Raw genomic sequence first — 16,490 nt, 5'->3', positions numbered from 1 at the left:
GTCTATGGATTGGTGAGGGGCTTTGTCTGTGATTGGTGAGGGGCTTTGTCTGTGGTTGGTGAGGGGCCTTTGTCTGTGATTGGTGAGGGGGCTTTGTCTGTGGATTGGTGAGGGGCTTTGTCTGTGGATTGGTGAGGGGCTTTGTCTGTGGATTGGTGAGGGGCTTTGTCTGTGGATTGGTGAGGGGCTTTGTCGGTGTGGCACACTCTTTCCCCATCTCTCTCCTGGCAGGTCCTTCTGAACGACGCCAGGCCTTCCATCCATCTTCATCCTTTTATTAAATGTAACCCCCTTGAGCCCATCTGCTTGAGGGGACCCAAGAGGAAATCGGGGTGTTATAAATTAACCGTGACAGGGCACATCCCGGGAGCACCGCCAGCCGGACGCTGGCCTCCTCCAGTCCATCCCAAAGTCTCCACCCGCCGGGAGCTGTCACAGCCCCTGGCCCTGCTGCCTGCCCACGCCGGGCTCAGAGCCTGGAGTCTCTCGTCTCTCTGCCAATGCACCAGGGCTCAGCAGTATTCAGAATAATCTTCCTCCACGTAGTTGGCAGGGAACCAGCCAACCTGGAAACAGATGAGTTCATCAGAGCAGCCTCCGCACATCCTCCTACCGCCCCTCCACACACCAGGCAGGCTCCCTCCCACCTCAGGGCCTTTGCACCTGCTATTCCTTCTACCCCAGAAAACACATCACCCAACATACCCAAGGCTGACCACACACATACACAGACACACACACACAGACACACACACACATAGACACACACACACACAGACACAGACACACACACAGACACACACACACATATAGACACACACACACACAGACACACACACACATAGACACACACACAGACATACACATATAGACACACACACAGACACACACAGATACACACACACAGACACACACACAGACACATACACACACATATACACACACACACACACAGACACACACACACACACACACACCCCCATTACTTCCTAAAAGTCCCTCCCTAAATGTCACTTTATCAGCAAGGCATTCCTAGCCACTCTATTCAGAATTGCAAGCTCCACCCGCCCCAACACTCACTCCTTAGCCCCTTTCCTTTTTCTTTTCTTTCTTTCTTTTTTTTTTTTTTTTGAGACGGAGTCTCACTCTGTCCCCCAGGCTGGAGTGCAATGACGCAATCTCAGCTCACTGCAACCTCCACCTCCTGGGTGCCAGTGATTCTCCTGCCTCAGCCTCCCGATTAGCTGGGATTACAGGCGCCTGCCACTACACTCGGCTAATTGTTTTGTATTTTTAGTAGAGACGGGGTTTCACCACGTTGGCCAGGCTGGTTTCAAACTTCTGACCTCTGGTGATCTGCCCATCTCAGCCTCCCAAAGTGCTAGGATTACAGGCTTGAGCCACCGCGCCTGGACCCCGTTTTTTGCTTTATCTTTCTCTATATCACCTATCACCATCTGATTCATTATGTATAATTTGCTTATTTACAAGCTTTATGTCTGTTCCCCTCCCTGCAACTACAATGTGAGCTTTACAAGGGAAAATTTATTTTATTTATTTATTTTTTTTTTTAAACAGAATCTCACTCTGTTGCCCAGGCTGGAGTGCAGTGGCACGATCTCGGCTCACCACAACCTCTGCCTCCTGGGTTCAAGGAATTCTCCTGCCTCAGCTTAACGAGTAGCTGGGATTACAGGTGCACACCACCACACCCAGCTAATTTTTATGTATCTTTAGTTAAGACAGGGTTTCACCATGTTGGCCAGGCGAGTCTCAAACTCCTCTCCTCAAGTGATCAACCCATCTTGACCTCCCAAAGTGCTCGGATTACAAGCATGAGCCACCACGCCTGGCCAGCAGGGATTTTTGTCTGTATTAATTGTCACTGAATCCCAAGAGCCTAGAACAGTTCCTGGCACACAGTAGATACTTAATGAATATTTGTTGGATGGATGGATAGATGAATGGATGGATTATTGGATTGATGGGTAGGTGGATAGATAGATAGATAGATAGATAGATAGATAGATAGATAGATAGATAATAGATCGATAGATAGATAATGGATAGGTAATGGATGGATGGATGGATGGATGGATGGATGGATGGATAGATGAATGGGTGGATGGATACATGCTTTGGTGGATAGTGGTTGGATGGATGGATGGATGAATTAATGGCCTGATGGGTAGGTAGATGGATGGATAAATATAGAGATAGATTAACAAATGGCTGCATGCATAGATAGATGGATGGATGCACAGACAGAAATGGATGAATAGATGTTGGATGGATGGTGGATTAATGGATAGATTAATGTTTTAATGAGTGGGTAGGTGGATGGATGAATAGATAGGTGAAAGGAAGGGTGGGTGGATGAATGGATAGATGCATAGGTTGAGATGGATGGATGCACAGATGAATGGATGATTTGTGGATGGATGGATGGATGGGTAGATGGATGGACGGATGAATGAATCCTTTACATCCCAATCCTTCCTCAATGCTCCAAAAGCCTCTCTCAAACCCTAATTGTCCTCCACTGCTCATTAAACTGTCCCTCCAATGTTTTAACAAAACTCCTCATCTATGCAATTATCCAGATAATTTTTTCTTGTATGTTTTCCCCAGGAGAATGTAAGCTTTAACCACTGTCCTTGTCATCATCACACAAATATTTCTAAGAAATCATCGTAATCAAGGCGGAATTCTAGAGACTGAGAAGTCATCAGTGGATGAAATAAAGAAGGTGCTCTGCCTTCAAGGAACAAAAATAAGAACTTGGCAGAAACAAGTGGACTTGAAGAGCCCCAAGGTCTATTCCACTCCTTAGAGTCGGAATTCAAGCAGGCAATTGAGCACAGTGGTTTAGTCCCAGCTCTACCTCTTTGTACATTCAGTACTGATTCGGCACCTACTGTGTGCCAGGCACTCACTGTCCCAAGCACTGGTGTGATGTTGCAGTGAGCAAGACAGACACGGATCCCTGCCTCCTGCCTCGAGGTTTTCCAAACATGCCAATCACCCTCTCACCCCAGGGCCTTTGCACACGCTGGTCCTTCTGTCTGGAACACTTTCCCCCAACACATCTACAACCTTTTCACTTGGATGACTTTATTTATCCTTTGTTAATCAGTTTGGCCTTTCAGAAGTCATCCTGATCTGCTCCTAGGGTGGATCAGGGGCTCCCTCAGTGCTCCCACGCTGCCCTGCGATTTTCCACCACAATCTCTTTTATTCTTTCTTTTTTCTTTTTTTTTTTTTTTTTTTTTTGAGATACAGTCTCGCTCTGTCACCCAGACTGGAGTGCAGTGGCATGATCTTGGTTCACTGCAAGCTCTGCCTCCTGGGTTCACGCCTTTCTCCTGCCTCAGCCTCCCAAGTAGCTGGGATTACAGGCACCCGCCACCACGCCCAGCTAATGTTTTTTGTATTTTTAGTAGAGACGGGGTTTCACCATGTTAACCAGGATGGTCTTTATCTCCTGACCTTGTGATCCACCCACCTCGGCCTCCAAAAGTGCTGGGATTACAGGCGTGAGCCACCGCGCCCAGCCTCTTTCTTTTTTTTTTTTTTAAACACAGGGTCTTGTTCTGTTGCCCAGGCTGGAGTGCAGTGGCACAATCATAGCCCACTGCAGCCTCCAACTCCTGGACTCAAGCAATCCTCCCACCTCAGCCTGCCGAGTACCTGGGACTACAAGCATACACTACCACACCCAACTAATGTTTTTACTTTTATTTATGGAGAGGTGGGATCTCACTATTTTAGCCAGGCTGGTCTCGAATTTGTGGCCTCAAGAGATCCTCCCACCTCAGCCTCCCAAAGCACTGGGATTACAGGCATAAGCCACCGTGACCAGCACCCTTGTTAATCTTGACCACTCAGCGTCATGACTGCTTGGTTGTAAGTCTGTCCTCCACATTCGATTATAAGTTTCATGAGGGCAGTCCTTGTACCGTGCTTGTTTCTATCTCCTTGGCACCCAGCACCATGTCTGTACACAGCAGGTGCTCAATATATGCAGGTAGGTTGCATAAATGCATAAATGGCATCCCTGCGTCCCTTCCTTCCCTCCAACCAAGAGAGACCTCCACGGGAGCCACACCTCACCTTCTCCAGTCCCCAATTCCTGTCCCCTCCACCACCAGGTCAACCCCCATGCCTTCCCCCTGTCACCCAGCCCTGCCTGCCTCACCCGGCCATAGATCTCCCCTCGCCACCAGCCTTGCTGTCCCTTCTTGTTAAGGATCTTGATGATGTCACCCTCCTTGAGCGACAGCTCTGATCGGTCCCGGGCGCAGAAGTCATAGCGGGCTTTGGCTGTGCCAAAATACTTTGTGCTTCCCACTGTGGAGAGAGAACAGAACTGAGAAAAGGGTCTGGGGCAGATACGCACTCCCTGTCGGGGGGCACAAGCTCTTGAGATGGTAACTCCAGATAAAGGAGTTATCAGTGCTCTTCGTTGCAGAGTATTAGATGCCCTCTGCTGTAAGGGGATACAACTGTACTCCCAGCATCATCCTCCCATTCAAATTTAGAAAATAAGACCTTTTTTTTTTTTTTTTTTTTTTTTGAGATAGAGTCTTGCTCTGTCACCCAGAATGGAGTGCGATGGCACGATCTCAGCTCACTGCAACCTATGCCTCCCGGGTTCTCCTGCCTCAGCCTCCTGAATAGCTGGGATTACAGGCCTGTGCCACCATGCCCGGCTGGTTTTTATGTTTTTAGTAGACATGGGGCTTCACCATGTTGGCCAGGCTGGTCTTGAACTCCTCGCCTCAAGTGAGCCACCCGCCTTGGCCTCCCGAAGTGCTGGAGTTACAGGTGTGAGTCACCGCGCCCAGCCGGAAAATAAAACTGTTTTTGAATTTTTATTTTTATTTTTTTATTTTGAGGCTGAGACATGAGAATCCCTTGAACCTGGGAGGTGGGAGGCAAAGGTTGCAGTGAGCTAAGATTGCACCACTGCACTCCAGCCTAGGCAACAGAGTGAGATGTGAGACTCTGTCTCAAAAAAAAAATATATATATATATATATATGTGTGTGTGTGTGTGTGTGTGTGTGTGTGTATGCGTATATATATATGAAGGGATAGACAGGAGTGGAAAGGGGTTCCTGCTACTGCACAGATACGACCTCTGCAAACCCATTGGAAGGGGTGTCAGTGACATCCCCAAACTTTCCCTCCACAATGGGAAGGGGCTGGGGCTGTAAGCGCCCAGTCTGAGTCCTCCTACCTGCTGGCTTGCTGATGGTCCTCTTCTCAGGCTCCTTGAAGGGGAACTGCAAGGTGGTGTCCAGAGACTTGAAGCAATCCTTTAGGGAGTTCTGCTGGTAAAACTCCACCAGCTCCTAGAAGGCGGACAACATGGCAGATGCTATCCCAGCAGGCCAGCCCATAAGGGGGCAGAGCTAGGAAGAGCCATATGCAACTCCTCATACAAAGCAGGCCCTGCCTCTGGCCTCTTTGGCAAGTGACCCCTTGAATGCCCCCCATGATGGGGAGTTCATCACCTTCCTGAGCAGCCAGGACCATTTATGGGGAAGGCACCACATTGCCTAAAACAAGTTCTTCTAATAGTGGACTAATTCACTTCGTGATAAATTTGCCAGATAATTAGCTCGCCAAATTTGAAACCTTCAATGGGTGCCATGTGCCTTAATTTACAATTAACAATCATCATTGGGCCAGATGCAGTGGCTCATGCCTGTAATCTCAGCACCTTGGGAAGCCAATGTGGGAGGATCACTTGAAGCCAAGAGTTCAAGGCCAGCCTGGGCAACATAGCAAGATCCCATCTCTACAAAATATTAAAAAATTAGCCAGGCATGACAGCGCATGCCTGTAGTCCCAGCTATTCAGGAGGCTGAGGAAGGAGGATCGCCTGAGCCCAGGCGTTTGAAGCTACAGTGAGCTATGATCACAACACTGCACTCTAGCCTGGGCCACAGAGCAAGATTCTGTCTCTTGTATTTTTTTTTTAAAGTAAACCTATATGAAAGGTTCATAGATACTGATTACCCTATTCCAACAACTTGTCTGAAATTTTTCAGGAGTTAAAAATTGGGGGAACGTGTTTCAGAATAAAAAGTATGGAGGAAAAAAGAGATTTGTTGAATAAATTAACCTTTGGGGGAGTCAAGGATCCATTTGAGAATCGAGTGAAATCTAAGACAAAAAATATAGATGCATGCACAATTCTGGACTTTCTTTCAGAGGACTCAGCTTCTCAAGGGCTCACAGACCACGGGTAAAAACCATATGCCTTAGACCACTAGGCCTAAAAATGTCTAAAATATGGCTGAAAATTACAAGGCACCAAACAGAAGTAAGAACATTCAAAAGGCATTTGAATTATTGCCAAAACAATTATGCAGCAGATTAGGCAAAGACAAGCTATGGGTCTGCCATTCAGTGAAGCTAGATGAGGAGTAAACCTCAGTTTTGCCCATCTGTGAAATGGGGACTCAGAAAAACGGTTGAGGGGATTAATTAGGTTCCTATCTATAACATATTTGAGGGCTGAATGCAGTAACTCACACCTGTAATCCCAACACTTTGGGAGGCCAAGACAGAAGGATTATTTGAGCCCAGGAGTTCAAGGCCAGCCTGAGCAACAAAGCAAGTCCCCATCTCTACAAAAAAAAATTTTTTTTAATGAGCCAGGCATGATGGTGCATGCCTATAGTCCCAGCTACTCAGGAGGCTGAGGCGAGAGGATTATTTAGCCCAGGAATTTGAGGCTGCAGTCAGTGTACTATGATTGCACCACTGCACTCCAGCCTGGGCAACAGAGCAAGACTCTCTCTCTCTCTCTCAATCTATCTATATAAATAAAGAGACACACATATATACATATATACTACATATGTATGTATACATATGTAGTATATATGTAAGCAAAATTTAAATACACACATACATATATGTATATATACATATATACACACATACATATATACATAACATATGTATATATGTATAAATAAAATTTAAAAATTAATATATCTTACACTTAAATGCTCTGTCAATACTCAACTGCTGTTAGTCATTATTACTCCCATTGTTCATCATTAAGAACATAAGTTTAAGGTCACTTTCACTGTGGTGCCACTGAAGGGGGGTCACCCTGAATGTAGGAAAAGGGGGTCCCAAGGCGCAGGTGCAGGGAGGGTCCTCCTAGGTTCTGGAAAGCTGGGGTTGAGCGGACGTTGGCCCTTACCGTAAGCCCCCGGAAAGCCTTCTTCTCTGTGATCCGGTACAGTCCCTCTGCTGTCATGATTTTAATGTGCTTGACCTCGACGTTATATCTGGAACCAGATGGTCACCGGGCCCTGAGTCCGGGGACCAGGCCCGTTCCCCACCAAGCCCCAGTCACGGAAGAAGCAACCTTGACCCTTTCAGGGAAGAGTAACTGCTGGAACCCAAACCCTGAAGCTGTCCCAACAGAACCCATTCCTTGGGGCCTTTGCTACTCTAAGCCTTCATGTCTTCCTCTCGTAGAAGAGGAATCATCTTCCCTGACTCACAGGTTTGTTGAGAAGTCAGTAGGGCCTTGTAAAGAAAGCAATGTTCTAGAATAGACAGGAAGAAACCTCCTCTTCCACCAATATAGACGACCACAGGATATAAAGGAAGAGGGAGGAGAAACCCATTTCTGTCAATACGGTGGACATAGACTAAAAGGGGCCTTGGTGGAGACCTCCACTCCTGCTCATCTGGCAAACTAGATCAAAAACAAACAACACACAAAAAACAACAACAACAAAAACCTCTTCCCATTAAAAAAAACCCTAGAAATGTTGAGAAAAAAAATGCTGAGCTCTACAAAAAAAAAAAAAAAAAGTAAGGGAAATTCACAGGAGCCAAAAATAAAAACGAAATTACAAACTCAGCAACATGTGAGACAAGGGAATTCTTCTGCACTGTGGGTTGGAATGTCAATTGGTTCAGCCACTGTGGAAAGCAGTTCGGAGGTTTCTCAAAGAACTAAAAATAGAACTACCATTTGACTCAGCAACCCCAGGACTGGGTATCTACCCAAAGGAAAAAGTAATTGTGTTGCCAAAAAGACACACGCCCTCGTATGTTCGTCACAGCACCACTCACGATAGCAAAGACCTGGAGTCAACCCAGGTGCCCATCAACAGTGGACTGGATAAGAAAATGTGGTACATATACACTACGGAATACTATACAGCCATAAAAAAGAATAAGATCATGTGTACTGCAGCGGCGTGGATGCACTGGGTGTTATTATCCTAAGCCAATTAACACAGAAACAGAAAACCAAATAACCCATGTTCTCACTTATAAGCAGGGATTAAACATTGGGTATACATGGACATAAAGATGGGCACAATATTGGCCAGGCACGGTGGCTCACGCCTGTAATCCCAGCACTTTGGGAATCCGAAGCGGGTGGATCATCTGAGGTCAGGAGTTTGAGACCAGCCTGGCCAACATGGTGAAACTGCCCCACCCCACCACCCCACTGTCTCTACTAAAAATACAAAAAAATTAGCCGGGCATGGTGACATGCACCTGTAATCCCAGCTACTCAAGAGGCTGAGGCAGAAGAATCGCTTGAACCTGGGAGGTAGAGGTTGCAGTGAGCTGAGATCACACCACTGCACTCCAGCCTGGGCAATAGAGAGAGACTCTGTCACAAAAAAATAAAAAATAATAATAATAATAAAATAAATTTTTAAAAATTAGAAATTCCTGGAAATTAAAAAGAAAAGAAAAAAAATATATATATATATATATATGAAAATTGGTTAAAAATAAAAGCCTTCAGGCCAGGCACGATGGCTCATGCCTGTAATCCCAGCACATTGGGAGGCCAAGGCAGGTGGATCACTTGAAGTCAGGAGTTTGAGACCAGGCTGGCCAACATGGAGAAATCCCATCTCTACTAAAACTACAAAAATTAGCCGGGCGAGGTGGCGGGCACCTGTAATCCCAGCTACTCGGGAGTCTGAGGCAGGAGAATCGCTTGAACCCGGGAGGCGGAGGTTGCAGTGAGCCGAGATCACGCCACTGCACTCCAGCCTGGGTGACAGAGGGACTCTGTCTCAAAAAAAAAAAGAAAAAAGAAAAAAGAAAAGAAAAGAAAGAAAGAAAAGGGAAAAAAGAAAAGTCAGGGCGACAGAGGGAGATTCTGACTCAAATTAATTAATTAATTTTTAAAAGCCTTTTTGAGCCTCTATAGGAATCATATCTTTCTTGTGGTTGTCAATTAAAAGAAATAAGAAAGGTGAAAGGCACTCGGGACCCAGCAGGGGTTCAGTAAAAGGTGGACGTTATTACTGTACACTTCTATAAAGTAAAACCTGGATATCCTTTTTCCCAGGCCCGCAGGGCCCAGGCCCCAAAAGGGTATGGGTGAGGGAGAGAGGAGTTACTTAATGCTGATGGCAAATTCTGCTGCATCCTTCACCCTCTGCCGCACCAAGAAAGTCCCGTCCGAGCGGTTGGCCAGGATGTTTTCTGCCCCTGCCCGTTCCATGGGGCCTGCGTACCTGCAAAGAGACACCAAGGACAGAGGTGGCACGGCCCCCGTGCCTGGGTCCCTCTATTGCCATATGGAGGCTGCCTTTTCCCCTGAATCCCTTTGATTTTTTTAAGCTGGTGACGGCCTGGATCTAACAACCCTTTAGCACCAAGGTAGGCCCCGTGGAGGCAGGGGCCGGAGCCCAGACATGGGGAGCGGGCTTCCACTTCTGTAGGTCACCACCAAGGTCTGACACATGGACTCAGGGGGATGGCTCAGCCTTTTGGGCCTGGCTGGGTCTCTGGAACTTGGCGATGGCTTCGCCGGGCATTTCCTGAAGGCTCACTGTGTGCCCATCTCCGTGGTCACCCGGACAGAAGTAGGGGAAGGAGAATGAATCACGAGCCTCAGGTGCAAAATGTAAGTGAGAGCCAAAAAACCCAGTCGTCAAGGTAAATGACAATAAGTAAAACACACAGTATTCGAATACACACAGTCTTCTAATATTGGAATATTACTGTGTAATATTCTAATACACAGTATTCTAATGACAATAAGTAAAACACACAGTATTCTAATGTGATTCTTAGAAACCACAGTGAATAAAAAATCAGCCATCAAAAGGGAAGCAGCACTGACATGGGCTACAATAGAGATGAGCCTTCAAAACCTCGCACTCAGTGAGGGAAGGCAGGAACGAACGGCCACACAATGTGGGATTCCACTTGTAGGAAATGTCCAGGACAGGCCAATCCGCCAAGACGGGAAGGAGACTCTTGGTTCCCGGGGACTGCGGGAGGCAGGAGCAACTGCCCGGGATGGGGTTTCTCTTGGGGGTGATGAGAATGTTTTGGAGCTAAATGGCGGTGATGGCGGCGCAGTATTGCAAATATACTAAATGCCACTGGCCGGGCGCGGTGGCTCACGCCTGTAATCCCAGCACTTTGGGAGGCCGAGGTGGGCGAATCACAAGTTCAGGAGTTCGAGACCAGCCTGGGCAACATGATGAAACCCCGTCTCTACTAAACAAAAATTAGCTGGGCTTGATGGCGGGCACCTGTAATCCCAGCTATTCAGGAGGCTGAGGCAGGAGAATCGCTTGAACTCGGAAGGCAGAGGTTGCAGTGAGCTGAGATCACACCACTGCACTCCAGCCCAGGCAACAGAGAGAAACTCTTGTCTCCAAAAAAAAAAAAAAAAAAAGCCACTGAATGTAAATGTAACATGAATATATTTATAAAGTGAATGTAAATATTCAATATAAATAGTTATATATAATATATAACATAATCATTATATAATAATATATAACTATCTATATTGTAGATAGCTATATATAATAATTATAGATACTTATCCATAACTCTATAATATATAATATGAATATAATATAAATATACATGTAATATTTATATTACATAGAACACACCATATATAGTCTATGTAAATGTAAATATATGGTATAACATATACTATAAATGTAAATGGACAACATAAATAATACATATTAATTATATGTAATACATAATTATACATAATATATAATTTTTTTTTGAGACAGAGCCTCGCTCTGTCACGCAGGCTGGAGTGCAGTGGCACTATCTTGGCTCACTGCAATCTCTGCCTCCTGGGTTCAAGCGATTCTCCTGCCTCAGCCTCCCGAGTAGCTGGGATTACAGGTGCACACCACCACACCCAGCTAATTTTTTGTACTTTTAGTAGAGGCGGGGTTTCACCATGCAGGCCAAGTTGGTCTTGAACTCTTGACCTCAAGTGATCCACCCGCCTCAGCCTCCCAAAGTGCTGGGATTACAGGCGTGAGCCACCACGCCCAGCCCATAATACATAACTTCATATAAGCATAAATATCTCATGTTAATGTAATGTATATTATAGTGTATAATGTGCAACATGATAGAAATGTAACATACAATAAGGAATATTAATTATGCATAATACATAATTATACATAGTATATAATTTTATATAAGTGTAAATATGTCATGTTAATGTAAATGTATATTAAAATATATCATTACAATATGACATAAATGTAACATTATATAAATAATACATATTAATTATGCATAATATATAACTTTATGTCACCTAACATAATGTAAATGTAAATATGTAATATATAAAGCTACAGTATAGTGTACTATATAATGCATATGATATATAAACATAAATGTGCAATATAAATAACAAATGTTAATTATCTAGATATATAGCATAATATAAAGGTAAATCTGTAATATAAATATGTTATGATATATGGTATAATATGTGATATAAGATATAAATGTAAATATACAATATAAAGAATAATAGTTATGTATTATATGTAATTGTATATAAATCTAATAAAATATAAATGTAAATAGGTAATATATAAATCTATATTATAATATACTGTATACTGTATAATATAATATAAACATAAATGTGCAATATAAATAAAAAGCATTAATTTGTGATAAAAATAGCATAATAAAAATATATATTATGATATGTGGCATAATATATAATAGGTTATAAGCATAAATACACAATGTAAAGAGTAAGTATTAATTATAAACCATATGTAATTGCGTATAATATCTAACATCATGTAAATGTTAATATGTAATATAAATGTAAATATGAATAGAAATAGAAATGCCAGTAATCATTACAAGGTTAATTTTATGTTGTATGAATTTTACCTCATTTTTAAAAATTTAATTAATTAATTTATTTTTTTTGAGACAGAGTCTCACTCTGTCGCCCAGGTTGGAGTGCAATGGCGCAATCTCAGCTCACTGCAAGCTCCACCTCCCAGGTTCAAGCGATTCCCCTGCCTCAGCCTCCCGAGTAGCTGGGATTACAGGTGTGCGCCACCATGCCCAGCTAATTTTTGTATTTTTAGTAGAGACAGGGTTTCACCATGTTGCCCAGGCTGGTCTTGAACTCCTGATCTCAAGTGATCCACCTGCCTCAGCCTCCAAAAGGGCTGGGATTACAGGCATAAGCCACCACGTCCAGCTGAATTTCACCTCAATTTTAAAAAATGAATGCAAATCTGGTTCAAGTTGGTGTTTAACATTTTTTTTTAATGAATGCAAAGAAATCATGATGAACAAACGTCAAATTTTTGAATAAAGACAGAATCTGACTGCCCGACTCACCTCACCCACCTCCTCTTAGTCCCGGCTCTATTGGACCCTGTCTTTAGTTACAATTTTGATATTTGTTCATCTCGAATTTTTTTTGCCTTTTGATTTTTTTAATGTTGCATTAAAACATGATGGACCTTAATCACTGAGATTTTCAGCGTCCCCTTAAATCTTGCACCCACAAGAGAACCTCCCTGGTCTCACCCTGGTCCCCACCCCACTGACCGCATCTTGGCATGGAAGGGTGGAAGGAGTGCTAATGTAAGAGACCATGGTTCAAATCCTGACCCTGCCCCTTGTGCATTCTAAGACCTTGGCAACTGGTTTTGCCTCTCTGGGCCTCAATTTCCTCTTCTGAAAAGAGGGAGATGCCATAGATGCACATTTTTTATAAATGGCAATAGTGCATCTGCTACTATGTGGTAGGCACTTAGAAGATGGGAGCGTCAGGCAGTCGTGGCGGCTCACACCTGTAATCCCAGAACTTTGGGAGGCCGAGGCAAGTGGATTACACGAGGTCAGGAGTTCAAGACCAGCCTGGCCAACATGGTGAAACCCTGTCTTTACTAAAAATATAAAACATTAGCTGGGTGTGGTGGCAGGTGCCTGAAATCCCAGCTACTCAGGAGGCTGAGGCAGGAGAATCGCTTGAACCTGGGAGGTGGAGGTTGCAGTGAGCCAAGATCACACCACTGCACTCCAGCCTGGGCGACAAGAAGATGGGAGCATAATCATGCTGTGTTTTATTACTAGCAAGAGATGGTAAACCGAGGCACTGAGGCTTTGGGTTCAAATCCCATCTCCATCACATCCTCACCATGTGACGTTAAGTAAGTCACTTCCCCTCCTCAGCCTCCTTTGAAAAAAAAAAAAGAAAGAAGAAGAAAAGAAGAAAGTAGGGGACAGGGAGTGAGAATCAAATCTATTTTCCAAAGAGCTTTTGTGAAAATTAAAGAAGCTCATTAAAGAGCTGAGGTGCCAGCAATTGTTCAATGCACCATTCTTTTATGTGCCATCATGAAAGAACATTTCCTGCCTATAAAATTCAGCCGAAGATGGATACTGTGGATCACAAGAGCCATTTCAATGACAGAGATGTTCCAATGTGAAGGGAAAAAAAAAAACATGCATCTTAGAACAGATTAAATGTAGTAATAATAACAACTAATGCTGTATAAAGTCTTCATTATGTGTCAGGATCAGGACTAAGCACTTGACAGACTCATTTACACCTCCTAACAACACTATGAAGTAGATACTGTCATTAAGCTATTTTCCAGAGAGGAATGCTGAAACAGAGAGAGGTTAATTTACCAGCCCAAGGTCACACAGCTAGGTAAGGTTGGGGTCAGAATTTGAATCCAGGTCAGCAGGTCCCAAAAGCCACACTGTAAACCTCCACCCCTATATGCTTGACATGCTAGAGGTGCAAAACAAACAAACAAGCAAGACAAAAAATCCTACAAAAACAATTGGGACTGTCATGACCATCACCACCATCATCATTATCATCATCGTCATCATCATCATCGTTACCATCACCACCACCATCATTATCATCATCATTGTCATCATCATCATCGTTACCATCACCACCACCATCATTATCATCATCATCACCATCATTATCATCATCATCATCGTTGCCATCACCACCACCATCATTATCATCATCGTCGTCATTGTCATCATCACCATCACCATCATCATCATCATCGCTACCATCACCACCATCATCATCATCATCGTCATCGTCATCATCATCACCATCGTCATCATCATCATCATAACTATTTTCCTTCCAACAAGACCATCATCTCCCAAGGTCAGGGGCCCTCCTTTGTCCTTCCCATCCCCAGCAGCCCCCAGCCCAGAGCTAGATTCAGAAGTCGCTGCTCAGGGAACACAGAATGCACAACTAATTGGGTCGGAGGTTCCTCCCATACCCAGCCTGGAACCCCAACCCAGAAACCTCTCATTGAAACAAAATAAGAAATATTTCTACTCACCAGAGATGAACAGACAGGTCCTGAGGAGGGCCCTAAGAACACAGAGAGAGACCCCGACTTAGTGTAAAGACCCCAGCATGACAGCAGAGGGCAGGGCACTTCATTCATTCATTCCTTCATTCATTCACTCCACTTGCGTTTAGTGAGTGCCTATTATGTGCCAGGCACTGTGGTACTCTTTGGGGATAAAGTCCCAGAATCTCGGGGGAGAGACTGTCCCAGTGTCATATAAGGCAGGGGTTCTCTTCCCAGCAGTTTATCATAACCCTCAAGTCAAGGATGGTTTTTACGTTTTTAGACAGTTGGCAAAAATCAAAAGAATTTTTTTAAAAAATATTTTTAGGGACAGAGTCTCACTATGTTGTCCAGGTTGGAGTGCAGTGGTACAATCATAGCTCACTGCAGCCTCGACCTTCCAGGTTCAAGCGATCCTCCCACCTCAGCCTCCCAGTGTAGCTGGGACTACAGGCATGCGCCACCACACCCACTAATTTTTAATTTTTTTAATATTCTCGAGATGAGGGAGAGGGTCTCCCTTTGTTTCCCAGGCTGGTCTCAAACTCCTGGCCTCAAGCAATCCTCCTGCTTTGGCCTCCCAAAGGGCTAGGATTGCAAGCATGAGCCACCATGACTAGCCAAAATAATATTTTGGGGATTGTGAAAATTATATGAAATTCATCTGTCAGTGCCCATGAACTATCCTTTATAGGAAAATAGCCACGGCCACACATCATTTACAGATTATCTACGGCTACTTTTGCACTACAAGGGCGGAACTAAAGAGTTGCAAAACTGTATGGGACCCTGGAGGGTCAGCATGTTTACACTACTACTCGGCTCTTTACGGAAAAAGTTTGCCAATCCTCATCTGAATATGGGTGAAAGTGCTCACTTTCTTATTTATGTATTCATTTATTTATTTAGAGATAGAGTTTTGCTCTTCTTGCCCAGGCTGGAGTGCAATGGCGTGATCTCGGCTCACCACAACCTCCGCCTACCAGGTTCAAACGATTCTCCTGCCTCAGCCTCCCGAGTAGCTGGGATCACAGGCATGTGTCACCACACCCGGTTAATTTTGTATTTTTCGTAGAGATGGGGTTTCTTCCATGTTGGTCAGGCTGGTCTCGAACTCCCGACCTCAGGTGATCCGCCCGCCTCGTCCTCCCAAAGTGCAGGGATTAGAGGCATGAACCAGCACGCCCGGCTGAAAGTGCTCGCTTTCACTACCTTAAAGCCATTAGGACAGCTACTATAAGGCAAAAACAAATCAACAAACAAAACAGAAAGTAGCAAATGTGGGCAAAGATGTGGACAAAGAACCCTTGTGCACTGTTGGTAGGAATGTAAAATGGTGCACTATGAAAAACAGTATGTGCTGGGGGTGGTGGTTCACGCCTGTAGTCCCAGCATTTTGGGAGGCTGAGGCAAGCGGATCATGAGGTTAGCAGTTCAAGACCAGCCTGACCAACATGGCAAAAACCCCGTCTCTACTAAAAATACAAAAAATTAGCCAGGCATGGTGGTGCACGCCTGTAATCCCAGCTACTTGGAATCCCAGCTACTTGGAAGGAGAATCACTTGAACCCGGGAGGGAGAGGTTGCAGTGAGCCGAGATCGCGCCACTGCACTCCAGTCCAGGCCACAGAGCGAAACTCTATCTCCAAAAAAAAAGAAAGAAAAGAAAAGAGAAAGAAAAGCAGTATGGGCCGGGTGCTGTGGCTCATGCCTGTACTCCTAGCACTTTGAGAGGCAGAGGTGGGTAGATCACCTGATGTCAGGAGTTCAAGACCAGCCTGGCCAACATGGTGAAATTCCCATCTCT

At 44.5% G+C, this 16,490-nt stretch overlaps 1 protein-coding gene across 12 annotated transcripts in view; it reads right to left on the bottom strand.

Moving 5' to 3' along the window:
- Positions 1-259: 259 nt before the first annotated feature.
- VAV1 (vav guanine nucleotide exchange factor 1) overlaps positions 260-16,490 on the bottom strand; it is an 84,728-nt gene continuing 68,497 nt past the window's right edge. For 8 of the 12 annotated variants that reach the window (XR_013409655.1, XM_077979683.1, XM_077979686.1 and 5 more), the window contains 6 exons: positions 14,669-14,700; positions 9,413-9,529; positions 7,228-7,315; positions 5,242-5,356; positions 4,199-4,350; positions 260-566 (listed from right to left, as the gene is read on the bottom strand). Coding sequence is in view for 7 of the 12 variants with exons in the window: in XM_077979683.1 (XP_077835809.1) it covers positions 513-566; positions 4,199-4,350; positions 5,242-5,356; positions 7,228-7,315; positions 9,413-9,529; positions 14,669-14,700 (558 nt within the window). In the remaining 5 variants the exon portion in view is untranslated. Of the gene's footprint in view, positions 567-4,198; positions 4,383-5,194; positions 5,357-7,227; positions 7,316-9,412; positions 9,573-14,668; positions 14,701-16,490 lie in introns of all 12 variants that reach the window. The other 4 variants (XR_013409654.1, XR_013409652.1, XR_013409653.1 and 1 more) reach the window with 2 other exon arrangements.

The sequence above is a fragment of the Macaca mulatta genome, chromosome 19 (genome assembly GCF_049350105.2).
Source record: "Macaca mulatta isolate MMU2019108-1 chromosome 19, T2T-MMU8v2.0, whole genome shotgun sequence".
Lineage (NCBI taxonomy): Eukaryota > Metazoa > Chordata > Mammalia > Primates > Cercopithecidae > Macaca > Macaca mulatta.
The sequence above is the reverse complement of the archived record's forward strand: the minus strand, read 5'-3'. Positions and strand labels throughout refer to the sequence as shown.